Source organism: Mirounga angustirostris, unplaced genomic scaffold (assembly GCF_029215605.1).
Source record: "Mirounga angustirostris isolate CCGP_5_RB_7025 unplaced genomic scaffold, mMirAng1.0.hap1 SCAF_17, whole genome shotgun sequence".
In the NCBI taxonomy this organism is placed as follows: Eukaryota; Metazoa; Chordata; class Mammalia; order Carnivora; family Phocidae; genus Mirounga; species Mirounga angustirostris.
In genome coordinates this window covers 6521031-6537067 of record NW_026991725.1, presented here as the reverse complement: position 1 = coordinate 6537067, position 16037 = coordinate 6521031, and the positions used below count along the sequence as shown (strand labels likewise).

Here is a 16037-nt window from a genome sequence, read left to right as displayed (position 1 = left end):
GGAATATACTTCCAAATTAAAAATATTTTACATATACTTATTTTAGTAACTGTATACAATCTAAAACAGCAATGAAACTTTTATGGGAGATTTTCCATGAACGCTGAAGGCAATTTTATTTTATTTTATTTATTATTTTTTTTTAAAGATTTTATTTATTTATTTGACAGAGAGAGACACAGTGAGAGAGGGAACACAAGCAGGGGGAGTGGGAAAAGGAGAAGTAGGCTTCCCACAGAGCAGGGAGCCCAATGCGGGGCTTGATCCCAGGACCCTGGGATCATGACCTGAGCCAAAGGCAGACACTTAACGACTGAGCCACCCAGGTGCCCCAATAACTAAAATCTTTAAAAAAAATAATAAATCTTTGACCTCATTCTATGCACATACAGTACTCCTGCATACTTCTGGGACTTCTGCTTCCCACAAACTAAGAATTCTGCTTTCAATAATGAAGTACCTACTATCAGACAAATCTTGCCATCAGTAATAATGATAAACTCAATAATCAGCTACAAATAAGTATAAAAAACAAACTATTTGAAGGCACAAGACAGTAACCAAAAGCAGAAGATAACTGAAGGGAAAATCAACACTTAGACAAAAGAAAATGGCCCTGGGTGAATTCACCCCCCCCCCCAAATTGATTTCTGACTTAGGACAGGATGCAGCAGTGGTGGCTAAAACTCAGGCAGAAACTCACAGTGTTACTGGCTTGAACCAGAGGACAGAGTTTGGGATGCTGGCAATAGCTGGAAAGTGAGAGAGGATGTCTATGAAAGTAGGGAAACAAATTTTTTTTTTTTTAAGATTTTATTTATTCATTTGAAAGAGAGAGAGCGAGGAGACAAGAGAGCAAGCAAAAGCAGGGGGAATGGCAGGCAGGGGAGAAGCAGGCTCCCCGATGAGCAGAAAGCCCAACATGGGACTCGATCCCAGGACCCTGAGATCATGACCCGAGCTGAAAGCAGCTGCCCAACCAACTGAGCCACCCAGGCGTCCAGGAAACAAATTCTAGCTAAAGAAGAATGCAAATCCCTGGTTGATGCCTGAACTTCACATGTGTGGGTCTGTCTCAAAGCAGCCCAGCTAAAACTAAAAGAACTGAACAGAAACTTTAGCTGCTACATACTACAGGAGAATATTTATTCAGAGGAACAGAACCAAATCCAGAGTAGCTACAACATAATAGCAAAGTACAGGATAAAACTCTAAAACTACTACACATACAAAGAAACAGAAAAAGTAATTCCTCAGAGACAAGACAATCAATAGATTTAATCACAAGATGATGAAAATGGGAGACAAACCATAAGAGACTCTTTTTTTTTTTTTTTTTTACCATAAGAGACTCTTAATCTCAGGAAACAAACTGAGGGTTGCTGGAGGGGAGGGGGGTGGGGGGATAGGGTGGCTGGGTGATGGACATTGGGGAGGGTGTGTGTTATGGTGAGCACTGTGTATTGTGTAAGACTGATATATCATAGACTTGTACCCCGAAACAATAATGTTATATGTTAATAAAAACAAAAGGTGACGAAGATATTGGAATTAGCAGAATTTTTTTTTTTAAGATTTCATTTATCTGACAGAGAGAGAGACAGAGAGAGAGGGAACACAAGCAGGAGGAGTGGAAGAGGGAGAAGCAGGCTTCCTGCTGAGCAGCGAGCCTGATGCGGGGCTTGATCCCAGGACCCTGGGATCATGACCTGAGCCGAAGGCAGACACTTAACAACTGAGTCACCCAGGCGACCTAGAATTAGCAGAATTTTAAAACAGCTAGTAAAACTATGCTTAAAGAACATAATGGACAAATAAGAAAGCCCAGCAGAAAAACAGAAGCCATAAAAAGAAGCAAACAGAAATTGTAAAACTAAAAATCATAATATCAGAATAAAAATTTTACTAGATGGGCCTCATAGGAGAATGGAGGTGGCAGAAAAAAATGGCAGTAAATTTGACGATTAATCAATACAAATGATCAAATCAAAAGTACAAACAGAAAAGTTAGGGGGGGAGGAGAACAGCATGCCTCAGCGACATGGGAGACAATGTAAAATGTCTAACATACGTATAATTAAATTCCCAAGAGGGAAAGAGAAAATGGGCATAAAATAAATTTGAAAAAATAAGTTTAAAAGTGAACCTCATTGAAGGAATGACATATATTTATTTTTTTTTTTTTCTTATTTTTTTTTTTTTATAGGAATGACATATATTTATGGATTGTAGATATCCAACAACCAGAAGCAGGACAGATATGAAGAAAAATAACACCTAGGCACATCACAGGCAATTGTTGAAAACTAAAGTTAGGGACACCTTGGTGGCTCAGTCGGTTAGCGCCTACCTTCGGCTCAGGTCATGATCCCAGGGTCCTGGGATCGAGCCCCGCATTGGGCTCCCTGCTCAGTGGGATGACTGCTTCTTCCTCTACCCCTCCCGCCCTGCTTGTGCTCTCTCTCTCATGCTGTCTCAAATAAATAAATAAAATCTTTAAAAAAAAAAAAAATGAAAGAAAAGAAAACTAAAGAGAATATCTTGAAGGCCATCGGGAAAATAATGACATACTACATAGGGGGCAAAAAAAAAAAAAAATGGTGACTTATAATCAGAAATACCAATGTCCAAAAGAAAATGGAATGACATCTTTAAAGTACTGATACAGGGGTGCCTGGCTGGCTCAGTTGGTAGAGCATGCGACACTTGATCTCTGGGTGGTGAGTTCAAACCCCATGCTGGGTGTGGAGCCTACTTACAAAAAGAAGTACTGATGGAAAAACTGAGAACCCAGATTTCTATGCCAAGGGAAAATATTCTTTGAGAATGAAGTAAAAATAAAGACATTTTCAAGTAAACAAAACCTAATATAATCCACTGCCAGCAGACTAGCTCTATAAAAATTGTTAATGAAATTCTTCAGGCTGAAGAGAAACAAAATCAAAGAAAAAGTCAGATCTTCAGGAAGGAATGAAGTATATTAGAAATTATAAGTATATAGGTAAACATAAAAGTCAACTTTTTATTCTCCTAATTTCTTTCAAACACACATGGCTGGCTAAAGCAAAAAAGCAGAGCATTATATTGGGGAGTTTATAATGTGTAAATGTAAAACATCTGAAAACTAAAGCATATGAGAGAGGGATGGTAAATGGACTGATATCTTTGCAAGGTTCTTAGATTCTCTATAAATTAGTATAATACTAACCCTAAATACACTATGAAAAACTGGGGCACCTGAATGGCTCAGTTGGTTGGGCTTCTACCTTTGGCTTGCGTCATGATTTTGGGGTCCTGGGATTGAGGGCTCCCTGCTCAGCAGGGAGTCTGCTTCTCCCTCTGCCTCCCACCCCCCACTTGTGCTCTCTCTCTCTCTCAAATAAAGAAAATCTTAAAAAAATATACACTATGAAAAACTAAGAATGCATATTATTTCTGAAGAAACTACTAAAATCTATGTCCTAATCCATTTCAAATGGCCTGGAAACCACCCACTAACATCCTTCATAAACGCAGATACGAAAGTCCATAACAATATATGAGCAAATCAAATCCAGAACTACAAAAAGACATAACACATCATGACCATATTATCTTAAGAATGCAAGACTGAGGGGCGCCTGGGTGGCTCAGTTGTTAAGCGTCTGCCTTCGGCTCAGGTCATGATCCCAGGGTCCTGGGATCGAGCCCCGCATCGGGCTCCCTGCTCGGCAGGAAGCCTGCTTCTCCCTCTCCCACTCACCTGCTTGTGTTCCCTCTCTCACTGTGTCTCTATCTGTTAAATAAATAAATAAAATCTTAAAAAAAAAAAAAAGAATGCAAGACTGCTGATTTTAAAAAACAACTAACATCAGTCGCCATATTAATAGAACTAAAAAGATAAACCGTATGATTGCCTTGAAAGATTCAAAGTATCTGACAAAACTTAACACCATTCACAATAAAAACACAGCTAACTGATGAAGAGCATATATGAAAATATATGGCTAATATCACACTTAATGCTAAAAGAATGCCTACTTTAGCCTCAAATTCAGAAACAAGGCAGAGATACTCGCTCTTAACTCCCATTCAACCGTGTACGGAAGATACACCGGCACTATCACAAGAAACCACCTTGTATAGAATTGTGACATGATTTATGAACAAAATGAAAACTTACAAGCGAAGGAGTACTGAAATTAATTTCTTCAAAGCAGCCATCAAACATTAAACTAAATGTTGGATCTATAGGAAAAAAACATTTAAAAAAACCATTAAGACTACTAAATTAATTTTTCCGTTACTTTTTCTATGAAAATATTCTATATTTCATTGGTAATGAAAATATCATTTAAATTATAAATCACTAAGGAACTGGGGGTGCCTGGGTGGCTCAGTCGTTAAGCGTCTGCCTTCGGCTCAGGTCATGATCCCAGGGTCCTGGGATCGAGCCCCGCATCGGGCTCCCCGCTCGGCGGGAAGCCTGCTTCTCCCTCTGCCACTCCCCCTGCTTGTGTTCCCTCTCTCACTGTATCTCTCTCTTCAAATAAATAAATAAAAATTAAAAAAAAAAAATCACTAAGGAACTGAATTTCTGTCTTGACCTAAAGTAACTTTTGATCTTTTAATTAAATTATCATGTAACCTTGACTAATACGATTTATTTCAATATTTTTAAGTATAATCATTAACAGTCAAATGAGCTGTTAATTTTAAGTAGAGTCTAACATAAATACTTTTTCCTATAGAAATCCATAGCAGAGAGATGCGACTGAATATGTGCAATGAAAAATATTAGAAAACAATGACTCTCAAAATTGAACACTGAATGCAAATTATTAGGAAGGTGGACCAATTCCAGGGTCCATCGGTGGAGCATGTTACTCCTGATCTCAGGGTTGTGGGTTCAAGCCCCATATTGGGTGTACAGATTACTTAAAAAATAAAATCTTAAGAAAAAAAAAAGAAGGTGGACTAATTCCATTAGGCTATGTACTTTAAAATATGCAATAATCCACATGGAAGTGTTCTCAGGGGATAAGGAATGGCTAAGTTCAATATTAAGGCACTGCAGAAAGGTTGAGCTCCATAAAAAATTCTGACAAGTAACATTTGGTGATCTAAGTATGAGGAAGAGGCAAAGAGAAGGCTCTGTTACCGCCCCTACCAAAACCCCTTTCCTGAATAGTTCATAAATCTCTTTGCCTGCATTCTAGGCTGTTGTAAGCATCCTAAATATCTAATACTTAACACAATGATTCAAAGTAGTATCCAATTTCCACACCACAGCTATTCACAGGGTAATGTAGTAATTTTATAATTACTCAAGGCTGTGAATCAATAGCAAATTTAAATAATTCTTCATTTAAAAATGATCTAGGAGCCTCCAAATTTTAGAAAAAAAGACTTAATTTACTAGCAGACTTTTAAAGGAACGTTTCTAACTAAAATGAGAAGCTTTCTCAAAATATTTTAACCAAAAGTAATTAGTTGTAAAATCACTGTTACTTACCACTAGTAGTAAGGATCACAGGTCTTTTAGTTGTTGCCATGAACGTTTTGATTGCATTCAAAAACCCAGCATCTTCTTCAAAAATAACATCAACCTAAGAGCCATTTATGAGAATAATACTGTATTGAGTAACAAAACATTTACTGGATAGGTTCTGTATATATACTAGATACACTGTATGTCTGCTAGAGACAAAATTTATGAATTTATGAAAAAAATGTTTTTAAGATTTTATTTATTTGACAGACAGAGACATAGCGAGAGAGGGAACACAGCAGGGGGAGTGGGAGAGGGAGAAACAGGCTTCCTGCTGAGCAGGGAGCCCAATGCGGGGCTCGATCCCAGAACCCTGGGATCATGACCTGAGCTGAAGGCAGATGCTTAAACGACTGAGCCACCCAGGCGCCCCAATTTTTTTTACTTTTAATAGTGTAAAACATTTTAGGCTTTCAATGTGGGTTGAATTCATACTGTTCATAAATTTCATAAATTCAGGGGCGCTTGGGTGGCTCAGTCGTTAAGCATCTGCCTTCGGCTCAGGTCATGATCCAAGGGTCCTGGGATTGAGCCCCGCATCGGGCTCCCTGCTCAGTGGGGAGTTTGCCTCTCCCTCTCCATCTGCCTTTCCCCCAGCTCATGCTCTCTCTTGCACACTCTCTCCCAAAAAGTCCACTTGAGATTCTCTCTCTCCCTCTGCCCCTCCCCACACTCATGCGCGCACACACACACACACACACACACACGCTCTTTCTCTAAATAAATAAAATCTTTTAAAATTTTTTAAAAAACTCAGATAGAAGTATTCCTGACTTTCTTGGCTATTTTAGAATACTTTATAGTAACACATACAGTAACCTTTTGAATAAGTTCTTATTATGAGATAACATGAACATATGCCCATAAGCCTACCTCCTCAAAAAGAATGAGAGATGTTGCATTTTTCCTGTTGGGTTCCTCAGCTCCAAATTCTTTGACATTTGACTTAGTTGTCTTTGTAGATTTAGTCTGAATAATTGGTTTTTGTTCACAAGAATTTTTTATTCCTGCATAAATAAAATGTTAGTATTTTAGATAAAATCAACTTTTAATAGAACACTGGATGTTTCTGCAGGATAAACTCAACTGAAACTCTCTATCAAAACTAAACAAGAGGTGAGGAAAAAAAACTGAAACAAAATATCAAAACTCCTCTATGTAGGACCTTCAGTGTAGCTGAGGTTTAATAAAAAGCAATAGAAACTGAGGAGATATGATATTTTTATGTATCAGGGTCATTAGTATTAAAAACTGCCACATATATTTTGTCCGTTTAATGTCTTACCTTTATTATTTTCCGGAAGTACTACTTCTTCATTATTTTTTGGCTTGGAAGACACTTTAAAATAATTTGCCAAAGTTTTAGGTGGAAGTGTTCGCTTTGGTACGCTAGTTTGTGGTGACGGTGGAGGAAGTTTCCTTGGTGATGTAACAACTTTCTTAGGGGAGCTTAATTTTTCTGCCAAAAACAAATTTACTTAACGATAAGTATTCTAAAAGTTAAATGGATGGTAAGATTGAGTTCTCCACAGTCTACATTTCTACTCCTACCAGTTAAAAATTGATATAGAAATTTTCTTTCATTCTTACATTCAAATACTGTGTACAAATAGTACTGTATTATTATAGTTATTCATTCTATCATCAGAGAAGGTAAAACCAGTCATCTGAAAAAGACATTCTTTTCAATGAAACATACATCCTTGAGGCAAAGAATGTTCAGAATCTCTCCATTCACTTTCTCTCCATCTGCTTGAGTTCAGAAGAGATTGGAGGAAAAGTGATAATGGTACATACTGAGCACATTATGGAACACTGTTATCCAACTTCAGTTTAGCCCTGTAGTAAATGGAAACTGCAAGCAGAAAATATGTTTTTCTAGAGATGCTGTGGAGGACAGATACAAAATTTAAAAATAAATGGTTGACCTCTACCCTCCAGAAGTCCTGTGGTGCCAAGAGCATGTCCTTTTCTCCCCTATAAGTGCTCTGATTCAGTCCTCACATGTCCAAATTATATTTCTTCACACCCCGTTTCCACAGATCTTATCATATCCTTTGCATATTATAGGTGTTTGAAAACTTACTGAGAACTTTCAGTTTGCCATTTGCAATGACATGGACAGAGCTACAGTGTATTATGCTAAGTGAAATAAGTCAGTCAGAGAAACACAGATACCATATGATCTCACTCATGGAATTTAAGAAACAAAACAGATGAACTATATGAGAAGGGGGAAAAGAAAAAAAGGAGAAGGAAACAAGCCATAGGAGACTCTTAACGATAGCAAACTGAGGGTTGATGGAGGGATGTGGGTGGGGAATGGGCTAGATGGGTGATGGGGAGTAAGGAGGACACTTGTGATGAGCACGGGGTGTTGTATGTAAGTAATGAATCACTGAATTCTACTCCAGAAACCAATATTGCACTGTTATGTTAACTACCTAAAATTTAAATGAAAAAAAAAAAATTTGAGTTGGAAAAATTATCCTAGACATCACTATTATCTCATAAAAATAGGGATTTTAACACAAGGTAAGAGGCACAAAATCTCAAAAAATATTTCTTTATATTGAATAGATTTCAATTTATAAAAAACTCAACACTTTGTCCTTATTTTTCTAATTTTGACATAGTATAAGGATTGCTTGATCATGGATTGGCATCAGTCCAAAGACTGGTTTTAGAAAATATGTGCCAATTTTTAATTTTGATACTTAGTTAAGTACTTGGCTAAATTTTATTGATATATTGTTTTTAAAGGATTTTCCACAAAAGCAATCAGCTCCATGGAGAGAGAGCTACCTTCTAGGTCTGAGACATCTTAACAAGCCAGAAAGCAAAAACAAGTATCAAAGATCACTGGGGTTACATCAAAAGGACACAAGCCAATTCAGTCGGGTTCCCACTAGTCAAAGAGCAGACGATATGAGCACAAAAAGAAAAAAGCGTTCTGCTTCTGGCCAAGACATACATTGGATTTACCCATATATCTGAAATAATACCAAAAAACTAAACATAATAGATGAAACAATGCTTTCAAGACTTCGGACATCATGCAAAAAAGAAGAGTGATATACCTGAGAGACAAGAAACAAACAAGGTGAACCCCAGGAATTGCCTAGCTTCCTGCCTTGTGAGAGAATGTCTAGGCCACAGTGAGGAAGGGGAAGCCAGTCCAGAGGTTTCCTGAGCTGAGGAGACTGAAGAGGAGCCTGGAGATGCCAAGGCAGATAGCATTCATGGGGCAGAATAGTGAAGAGAGCTCCATGGAGTGCTCCAGAAATCTACAGAGGGTCCCTCTCAAGTCTTCAACTGAGTAGTGATCAGTAAAAGATTAGGAAAAATAATCCCTGAGGCTCACAGACAGCTGGGAATAGTTCCTCTTACACTAGACAGAACAGCAGACTTCAGAATTCATGGGGCACTGGATAGAGTACTCAGAAGGATTTTGCCTAAGTATCAGGGCAAAATTAATCCTAAACTAGATGCTTCTATGGCCTCACCTAATATAGCATAAAAGACCCAAAACAATCAAACTTACAAAAAAAATTGGGCATGGTAACACAGAAGATATAAAAAGGACCCAAGTCCACCTTCTAGAAATGAAAACTACAATGTGTGAAATACAAAATACATTGGATGGCACGGACAGCATACTGCATATTGCAGAAAATAAGATTTGTGAATTTGAGTAGTTAGAAACTATCCAAGATGAAACACAGATAGGAACAAGAAGACTGCAAACCTGAACAATCAATCATCAAGCTGAGACAACTTAGCAGCATTATCCACAACAGAATGTAGTATGGAAACAACCTGAGTGCCCATTCATGAATGGATCCAGATGTGGTATCTATACACAATGGAATATTACTCAGCCCTAAGAAAGGACATCCTGCCATTTGTAACAGCATGGATGGACCCGGAGCGCATTAGACTAAGTGAGGTAAGTCACAGAAAAGCAAGTACTGTATAACATTACTTATATGTGGAATCTAAAAAAGCCAAACTCATAAAAACAGAGAGTAGAATGGTGGTTACCAGAAGATGGGGTAGGGGGGTAGGACAGATGTTGTTTAAGGGTACAAACTTGCAATGAGTAATAAGTAAATCCTAGAGACCTAATGCATGCTATAGTAAATATAGACAATATTCTATTATAATCACCAAACTTCCTGAGACTATACCTTAATTATTCCAACCACTAAAAATAATTATGTAATGTGATAGAGGTACTAATATAAACACAATCGCAAACATATTACAATACATAAATCTATAAAATTAACATGTATAAATATATACAATGTTAAGGTCAAATATATTTTATTTTATTTTTTAAGATTTTATTTATTTATTTGACAGAGAGAGACATAGCGAGAGAGGGAACACAAGCAGGGGGAGTGGGAGAGGGAGAGGGAGAAGTAGGGGGAGTGGGAGAGAAAGAAGCAGGCTTCCCGCTGAGCAGGGAGCCCAATGTGGGACTCGATCTCAGGACCCTGGGATCATGACCTGAGCTGAAGGCAGATGCTTAACGACTGAGCCCCCCAGGCGCCCAAGGTCAAAAATATTTTAGTTAAGAGGAAAAAAAAACTGGGGTGCCTGGGGGGCTCAGTCATTAAGCGTCTGCCTTTGGCTCAGGTCATGATCCCAGGGTCCTGGGATCAAGCCCCGCATTGGGCTCTCTGCTCGGCGGGGAGCCTGTTTCTCCCTCTCCCACTCACCCTGCTTGTGTTCCCTCTCTCACTGTCTCTCTGTGTCAAATAAATAAATAAAATCTTAAAAAAAAAAAAGGAAAAACAACTGCTTGGAATTTTCCAAATTTGATGAAAATATAAACCCATTTGTACAAGAAGCTCAACAAACCCCAACCACATGAAACATGAAGAAAACTACGCCAACGCACATCAAAGTCACAGGCACTCACAACTAGTGACAAAGAGAAATCTTTTTTTTTTTTTTTTTAAGATTTTATTTATTTTTTAGAGAGCGAGTGAGAGAGAAACAGCATGAGAGGGGAGAGGGTCAGAGGGAGAAGCAGGCTCCCCACTGAGCCGGGAGCCCGATGTGGGACTCGATCCCAGGACCCTGGGATCATGACCTGAGCCGAAGGCAGACGCTTAACCATCTGAGCCACCCAGGCGCCCGACAAAGAGAAAATCTTAAAAGCAGCAAAGAATAATGAACACAAGGGACTGAAACACATATATATACAAATCCATGAGTTCATCATAATACTAAAAAAAAAAGTACCCCAAAACTCATTGGACAACCTCAGAGATTACTAGGGCACCATTACTCTATGAAGTGAAAAATAAATGGAAAGAATGAAGCATTTCTCGTGCCTTTCCTGTATAAACTATGTCAAAGTATACAGACACTGCATGAGGAGAACTGCTTCTCAGAACTTTAATAAATTCAGAAAGGCTAAGTGAATTACAAAATCACCATTTTTTTTAACCCTTAATGAAACAATCTACTAGGTAAAGATCATTCATGGCTACAAAATACTGTTAGTTCAAAGAGTGATGTGGGAACTTTATAATGGATGGATCAGCGTGGAAACAACTGAACTCACCAATCCATGTTAATATCATAAACGTATCTTCGGCTCTGATGCCATACAAAGTGCACAGCCCTGCCTATGCATGTATGACAGCCCCGAAACAGAACCTGAGTCTAATCAAGCCCACAGATCTAACTGCCAGTTTACAAGTAAATAGGGAAGAGGAATATATTAACTGATACCATAAAGATACAATCAGCCAAATCCAAAATGTGAGAAATTTTATGAAAAATGACCCAAACAAATGGGTCAACAAATAAATGATATGAAAAGGATGAGGGAATTATTAGGGAGACTGAAAGAAATTCAAAAGACATTAATCAAATGTAAGATGTAAACCTTGTTTGGATCTGAATTTGCACAAAGCATTTGAAACAACAGAAAGCCAAAAGAGGAGTATCTATGAGATGAAATTAAGGTATCAAGTTAATTCCATTAGGTATAATTATGATACTGTGGTTATGCTTTTTAAAAAGTCCTTATCCGGGGTCGCCTGGGTGGCTGTCGATTAAGCATCTGCCTTTGGCTCAGGTCATGATCCCAGTGTCCTGGGATCAAGTCCCACATCGGACTCCCTGCTCAGCCAAGGAGTCTGCTTCTCCCTCTCCCTCTCCTCGTGTGCTCTCTCTCTCATTCACTCTCTCTCAAATAAATAAATAAAATCTTAAAAAAAAGTCCTTATCAAGAGGGCCCGGCTAGCTCAGTCAGAGGAGTGTGTGACTTCTGATCATGGGGTTTTGAGTTCGAGCCCCATGTTCAGTGTAGCGATTACTTAAAAATAAAATCTTAATAAATACATGAATAAGTAAATAAATAAAGTCCTTATCAGTTAGAGATACCTATGAAGTACATATGGGTAAAATTATATGATGGTCTTGAGATTTGTTTTAAAACTGTACAGGAAAAAATTAAAAAGGCATGTATGTGTATAGGAAAAGATAAAAAAATGAATGGCAAAATGCTGATTATTATAATTCTTTTTGTAGATTTTTATTTTTTCCAATGATGTTATGACCTAAGGAAAATAATTTACTTACTTGGTGACTTGCCTAGGTTGTAACTATTAAAAAAACAAGGTTTTTGAGAGTTTACACCTTGCTTGTCCACTTGATGGGACTGAGTAGCTTCCTTCAGTTGAGATAGAATTTGTCTACCACTGCGCTGAGAAGACGCATTGACTTCAAATATCTAAAAGAAGAATATATGAAAGCAAGGCAGAATGGTTGGTTTTCCTTTAATTCAAGTGTAACTACTACATTAACATTCTCCCAGTGTAGCTCTTACTAACCTTGAATCCAAGCTCCTGAGCACAAGCATACACTGCCGCCGTTTTTCCCACTCCTGTTGGCCCTGTTATAAGAACAGTATTGCAAAGGCGAGTCTCTTCGTCATCTGAACTGCCTTTAAAATCTATGCTGTCCGACAGATCTGAAAAATTATTCAAATGCACATTACCATTTGCTAATTGCTCAGGCAGCAATTCTACCTCACGAAACCCAATGATCAAACCTTACAAACTTCTTGCCAGTAAATGCTGGAAATTTAATTTACAAAAACTAGAAAATCAAATACAAAATACCAGTTAAGAAATTTTATATAAATATTTAGCTAATCTAACTCAAAATGTCCAGTGAAATGGAGAAAATAACTCAAAATACCTTCCTGTTTCTCGTCTTTTTTTCCCTTCAAATTTTGTTTTTCTTCCAATTCAGCTCTTCTCTTCCAGTCTTTCAACCAACTGCCGTAAGAAAATGTATGTTAATAAAAATAATTCACAGAATAGAGATATATCTCTTTGAATCAACTAAATAGTAAAATATATTTACATGGGCACGAATATTTTTAAATGAAGTAACTTTTACCAAAACACACAAGACTATAGGAGCAACGTTATTCATGGCAACACTGTTCATATTAGCTTCCAAACAGAAAAACCTAAAAGTACCTCAGTAGAAGAAAAGATACACACAGTACAGCTACTTAAAAAACCAGTATGGAGCAACTATAAAGAACTGAGGAGAGGCGCCTGGGTGGCTCAGTCATTAAACATCTGCCTTCAGTTCAGGTCATGATCCCAGGGTCGGGGGATCGAGCCCTGCATCGGGCTCCCTGTTCGGTGGGAAGCCTGCTTCTCCCTCTCCCACTCCCCCTGCTTGTGTTCCCTCTCTCGCTGTCTCTCTCTCTGTCAATTAAATAAATAAATAAAATCTTAAAAAAAAAAAAAAAAAAGAACTGAGGAGACCCCGTGATGACATGAAAGATGTCTAATACACGGTGCTAAGCGTAAGTGGAAAGATGAAGTCCTAGTTTGGAGCTAGACTGCCCAAGCTTGAGTTCTAGCTCCCCAACTTTAGAGCTGTGTGACTCTGGACAAATAATTTAACCTCTGTAGGCCCATTCCTCATCTGTAAGATAAGGACAACAGTATATTATAGTTTTAAGGATTAAATGAGCTAAGAACAATGCAAGTACTTAGAATAGTGCTAGGCTCAAAGTGTTAACTATTATCATGGGTTCCTATTTCTTATATGAAATCCTTTGGACCAGGTGAGTTTTGGAATTCAAAAATTTTCAGATATTAAAAAAGTAACTTGGTACATATACCACATATAACACAATACCTCTAATGGGGTCTGTGGTGTTACATCCACAATCACTTAATATTTCTATTTTTAAAAAATGTATGTACTCCTACTAAGTGGGACCCATAAAAACCGTAATATATAATAAAGTTAATAACTTTCGGTTTACAGAACTTCTTGGATGTGGGAATCATAGACAAGGGATTATGGACCTGAATTAGTAGTAATATGATCCTATTTGTTAGGCAGAAAGGAGCTAATATATGCATAAAATTTTTTCTGTAAGGTTTTACAGGAAACCTTTTAATAGTTGTTACCTCTGGAAAGTAGAAATGGAAGAAAAGAGGGATGTTTACTTTTCACATTTTTCTTTTTTTAAGATTTTACTATGTATTACTTTATAATTTCTAGATTTTAGTATAACTAAAACAAAGCAGTAAAACTAGATCCATAAACAATTTCTCAATTTTTTTACAAGTTTTACCAACCTATGTAACTTTTTTATAGCTAGCTCATTGCCTATGACTTCACTGGAGTTCTGAGGTTGATACTTTTCTGTCCAAAGCATGTCTTCAGTTCCAGAATCTAAAGCAAAAAATTTATATTAAAATATTTGTCCTTGACATAAGAATATATTCTGAGACATCTACAGTATTGTTTCATGTAAACAATGAGTATTTATGCAAGTATTTATATCTACAAAATGCCAAAAGGGTCAATTTCAAAATTTAACATTACATTTAAAATTCTTTTTTTTTAGGGGCGCCTGGGTGGCTCAGTTGGTTAAGCGACTGCCTTCGGCTCAGGTCATGATCCTGGAGTCCCGGGATCGAGTCCCGCATCGGGCTCCCTGCTCAGCGGGGAGTCTGCTCCTCCCTCTCCCCCCTCTTGTGCTCTCTCACTCTCTCTCAAATAAATAAATAAAATCTTTTAAAAAAAATTCTTTTTTTTAATTTTTAGTATTTTTATTTGAGAGAGGGAGCTGGGGGAGACACAGCACGAGTGCGGGGGAGGGGCAGAGGGACAAGGAGACTCCCTGCTGACTGGGGAGCCCAACCCTGGGCTTGATCCCAGGACCCTGAGATCATGACCTGAGCTGAAGTCAGATGCTTAACTGCCTGAGCCACCCAGGCGGCCCACATATAATATTTTTCAAATCAAAAACCTTGCCCCTTAAAAGCTAACCACTACTGCGGTGCCTGGGTGACTTAGGGAAGTGTCCAATTCTTGATCTCAGTTCAGGTCTTGATCTCAGGGTTTTGAGTTCAAGCCTTGTTGGGCTCCACGCTGGGCATGGAGCCAACTTTAAAAAGGGTGGGGAGGGGTGCCTGGGTGGCTCAATCGTTAAGCGTCTGCCTTCGGCTCAGGTCATGATCCCGGGGCCCTGCGATTGGGCCCCACGTGGGGCTCCCTGCTCTGCAGGAAGCCTGCGTCTCCCTCTCCCACTCCGCCTGCTTGTGTTCCCTCTCTCGCTGTGTCTCTCTCTGTCAAATAAATAAATAAAATCTAAGGGGAAAATAAATAAATAAATAAATTAATTAATTAAAAAAGGGGGGCGCCTGGGTGGCTCAGTCAGTTAAGCATCCAACTCTTGATTTCGGCTCAGGTCATGTTATCAGGGTCATGAACTCAGGGTAGCAAGATCAAGCCCCATGTCTGGCTCCACACTAGAGGAGTCTGCTCCTCTCCCTCTCCTTCTGTCACCCCCCACCTCTGCACCCCAGCATGCTTTCTCTCACTCTCAAATAAATAAATCTTAAAATAAATAAATAAATAAAAGGCTAACCACCATAAAGTCTCATGACAGTAAGGTTTAAAAATACACATTTAGGACGCCTGGGTGGCTCAGTCGGTTAAGTGTCTCCCTTTGGCTCAGGTCCCATGATCCCAGGGTCCTGGGATTGAGCCCTGCATCGGGCTCCTTGCTCAGCGGGGAGCTTGCTTCTCTCTCTGCCTGTTGCTCCCCCTGCTTGTGCTCTCGAGCACACGCACTCTCTCTCTGTGACAAATAAGTAGATAAATAAATAAATAAATATCTTAAAAAAAAAAGTACACATTTAGAGGTGCTTGGCTGGCTCAATTGGGAGAGATGTGACTCTTGATCTTGGGGTCATGAGTTCAAGCTCCAACGAAAACCAACATTGGGGGTAGAGATTACTTAAAAAAAATTTAAGTATATTAAAAAATAAATAAAAGTACACATTTAAAATTTTAATAATCACTAAAAAACATGAAATATGAAAAATGATTCATACTTTAAGAAATAATTTAAAGAGCAAAGGCAGCATAATTTTAGTGCAACTTCCTTTGACCCCCTGAAATAAAACATTAAACTGTCCTATTAAGTCAGCCTGGG

At 38.3% G+C, this 16037-nt stretch overlaps 1 protein-coding gene across 3 annotated transcripts in view; it reads right to left on the bottom strand.

The window, feature by feature from the left end:
• ATAD5 (ATPase family AAA domain containing 5) overlaps positions 1 to 16037 on the bottom strand; it is a 47900-nt gene that overhangs the window by 5692 nt on the left and 26171 nt on the right. For 2 of the 3 annotated variants that reach the window (XM_064583577.1, XM_045889431.3), the window contains exons 11-18: positions 14170 to 14266; positions 12758 to 12837; positions 12388 to 12527; positions 12137 to 12287; positions 6816 to 6989; positions 6404 to 6537; positions 5495 to 5588; positions 4163 to 4227 (exon numbers count right to left, since the gene is read on the bottom strand). In XM_064583577.1, the coding sequence (XP_064439647.1) occupies positions 4163 to 4227; positions 5495 to 5588; positions 6404 to 6537; positions 6816 to 6989; positions 12137 to 12287; positions 12388 to 12527; positions 12758 to 12837; positions 14170 to 14266 (935 nt within the window). The remainder of the gene's footprint in view (positions 1 to 4162; positions 4228 to 5494; positions 5589 to 6403; positions 6538 to 6815; positions 6990 to 12136; positions 12288 to 12387; positions 12528 to 12757; positions 12838 to 14169; positions 14267 to 16037) is intronic. The other variant, XM_064583578.1, reaches the window with a different exon arrangement.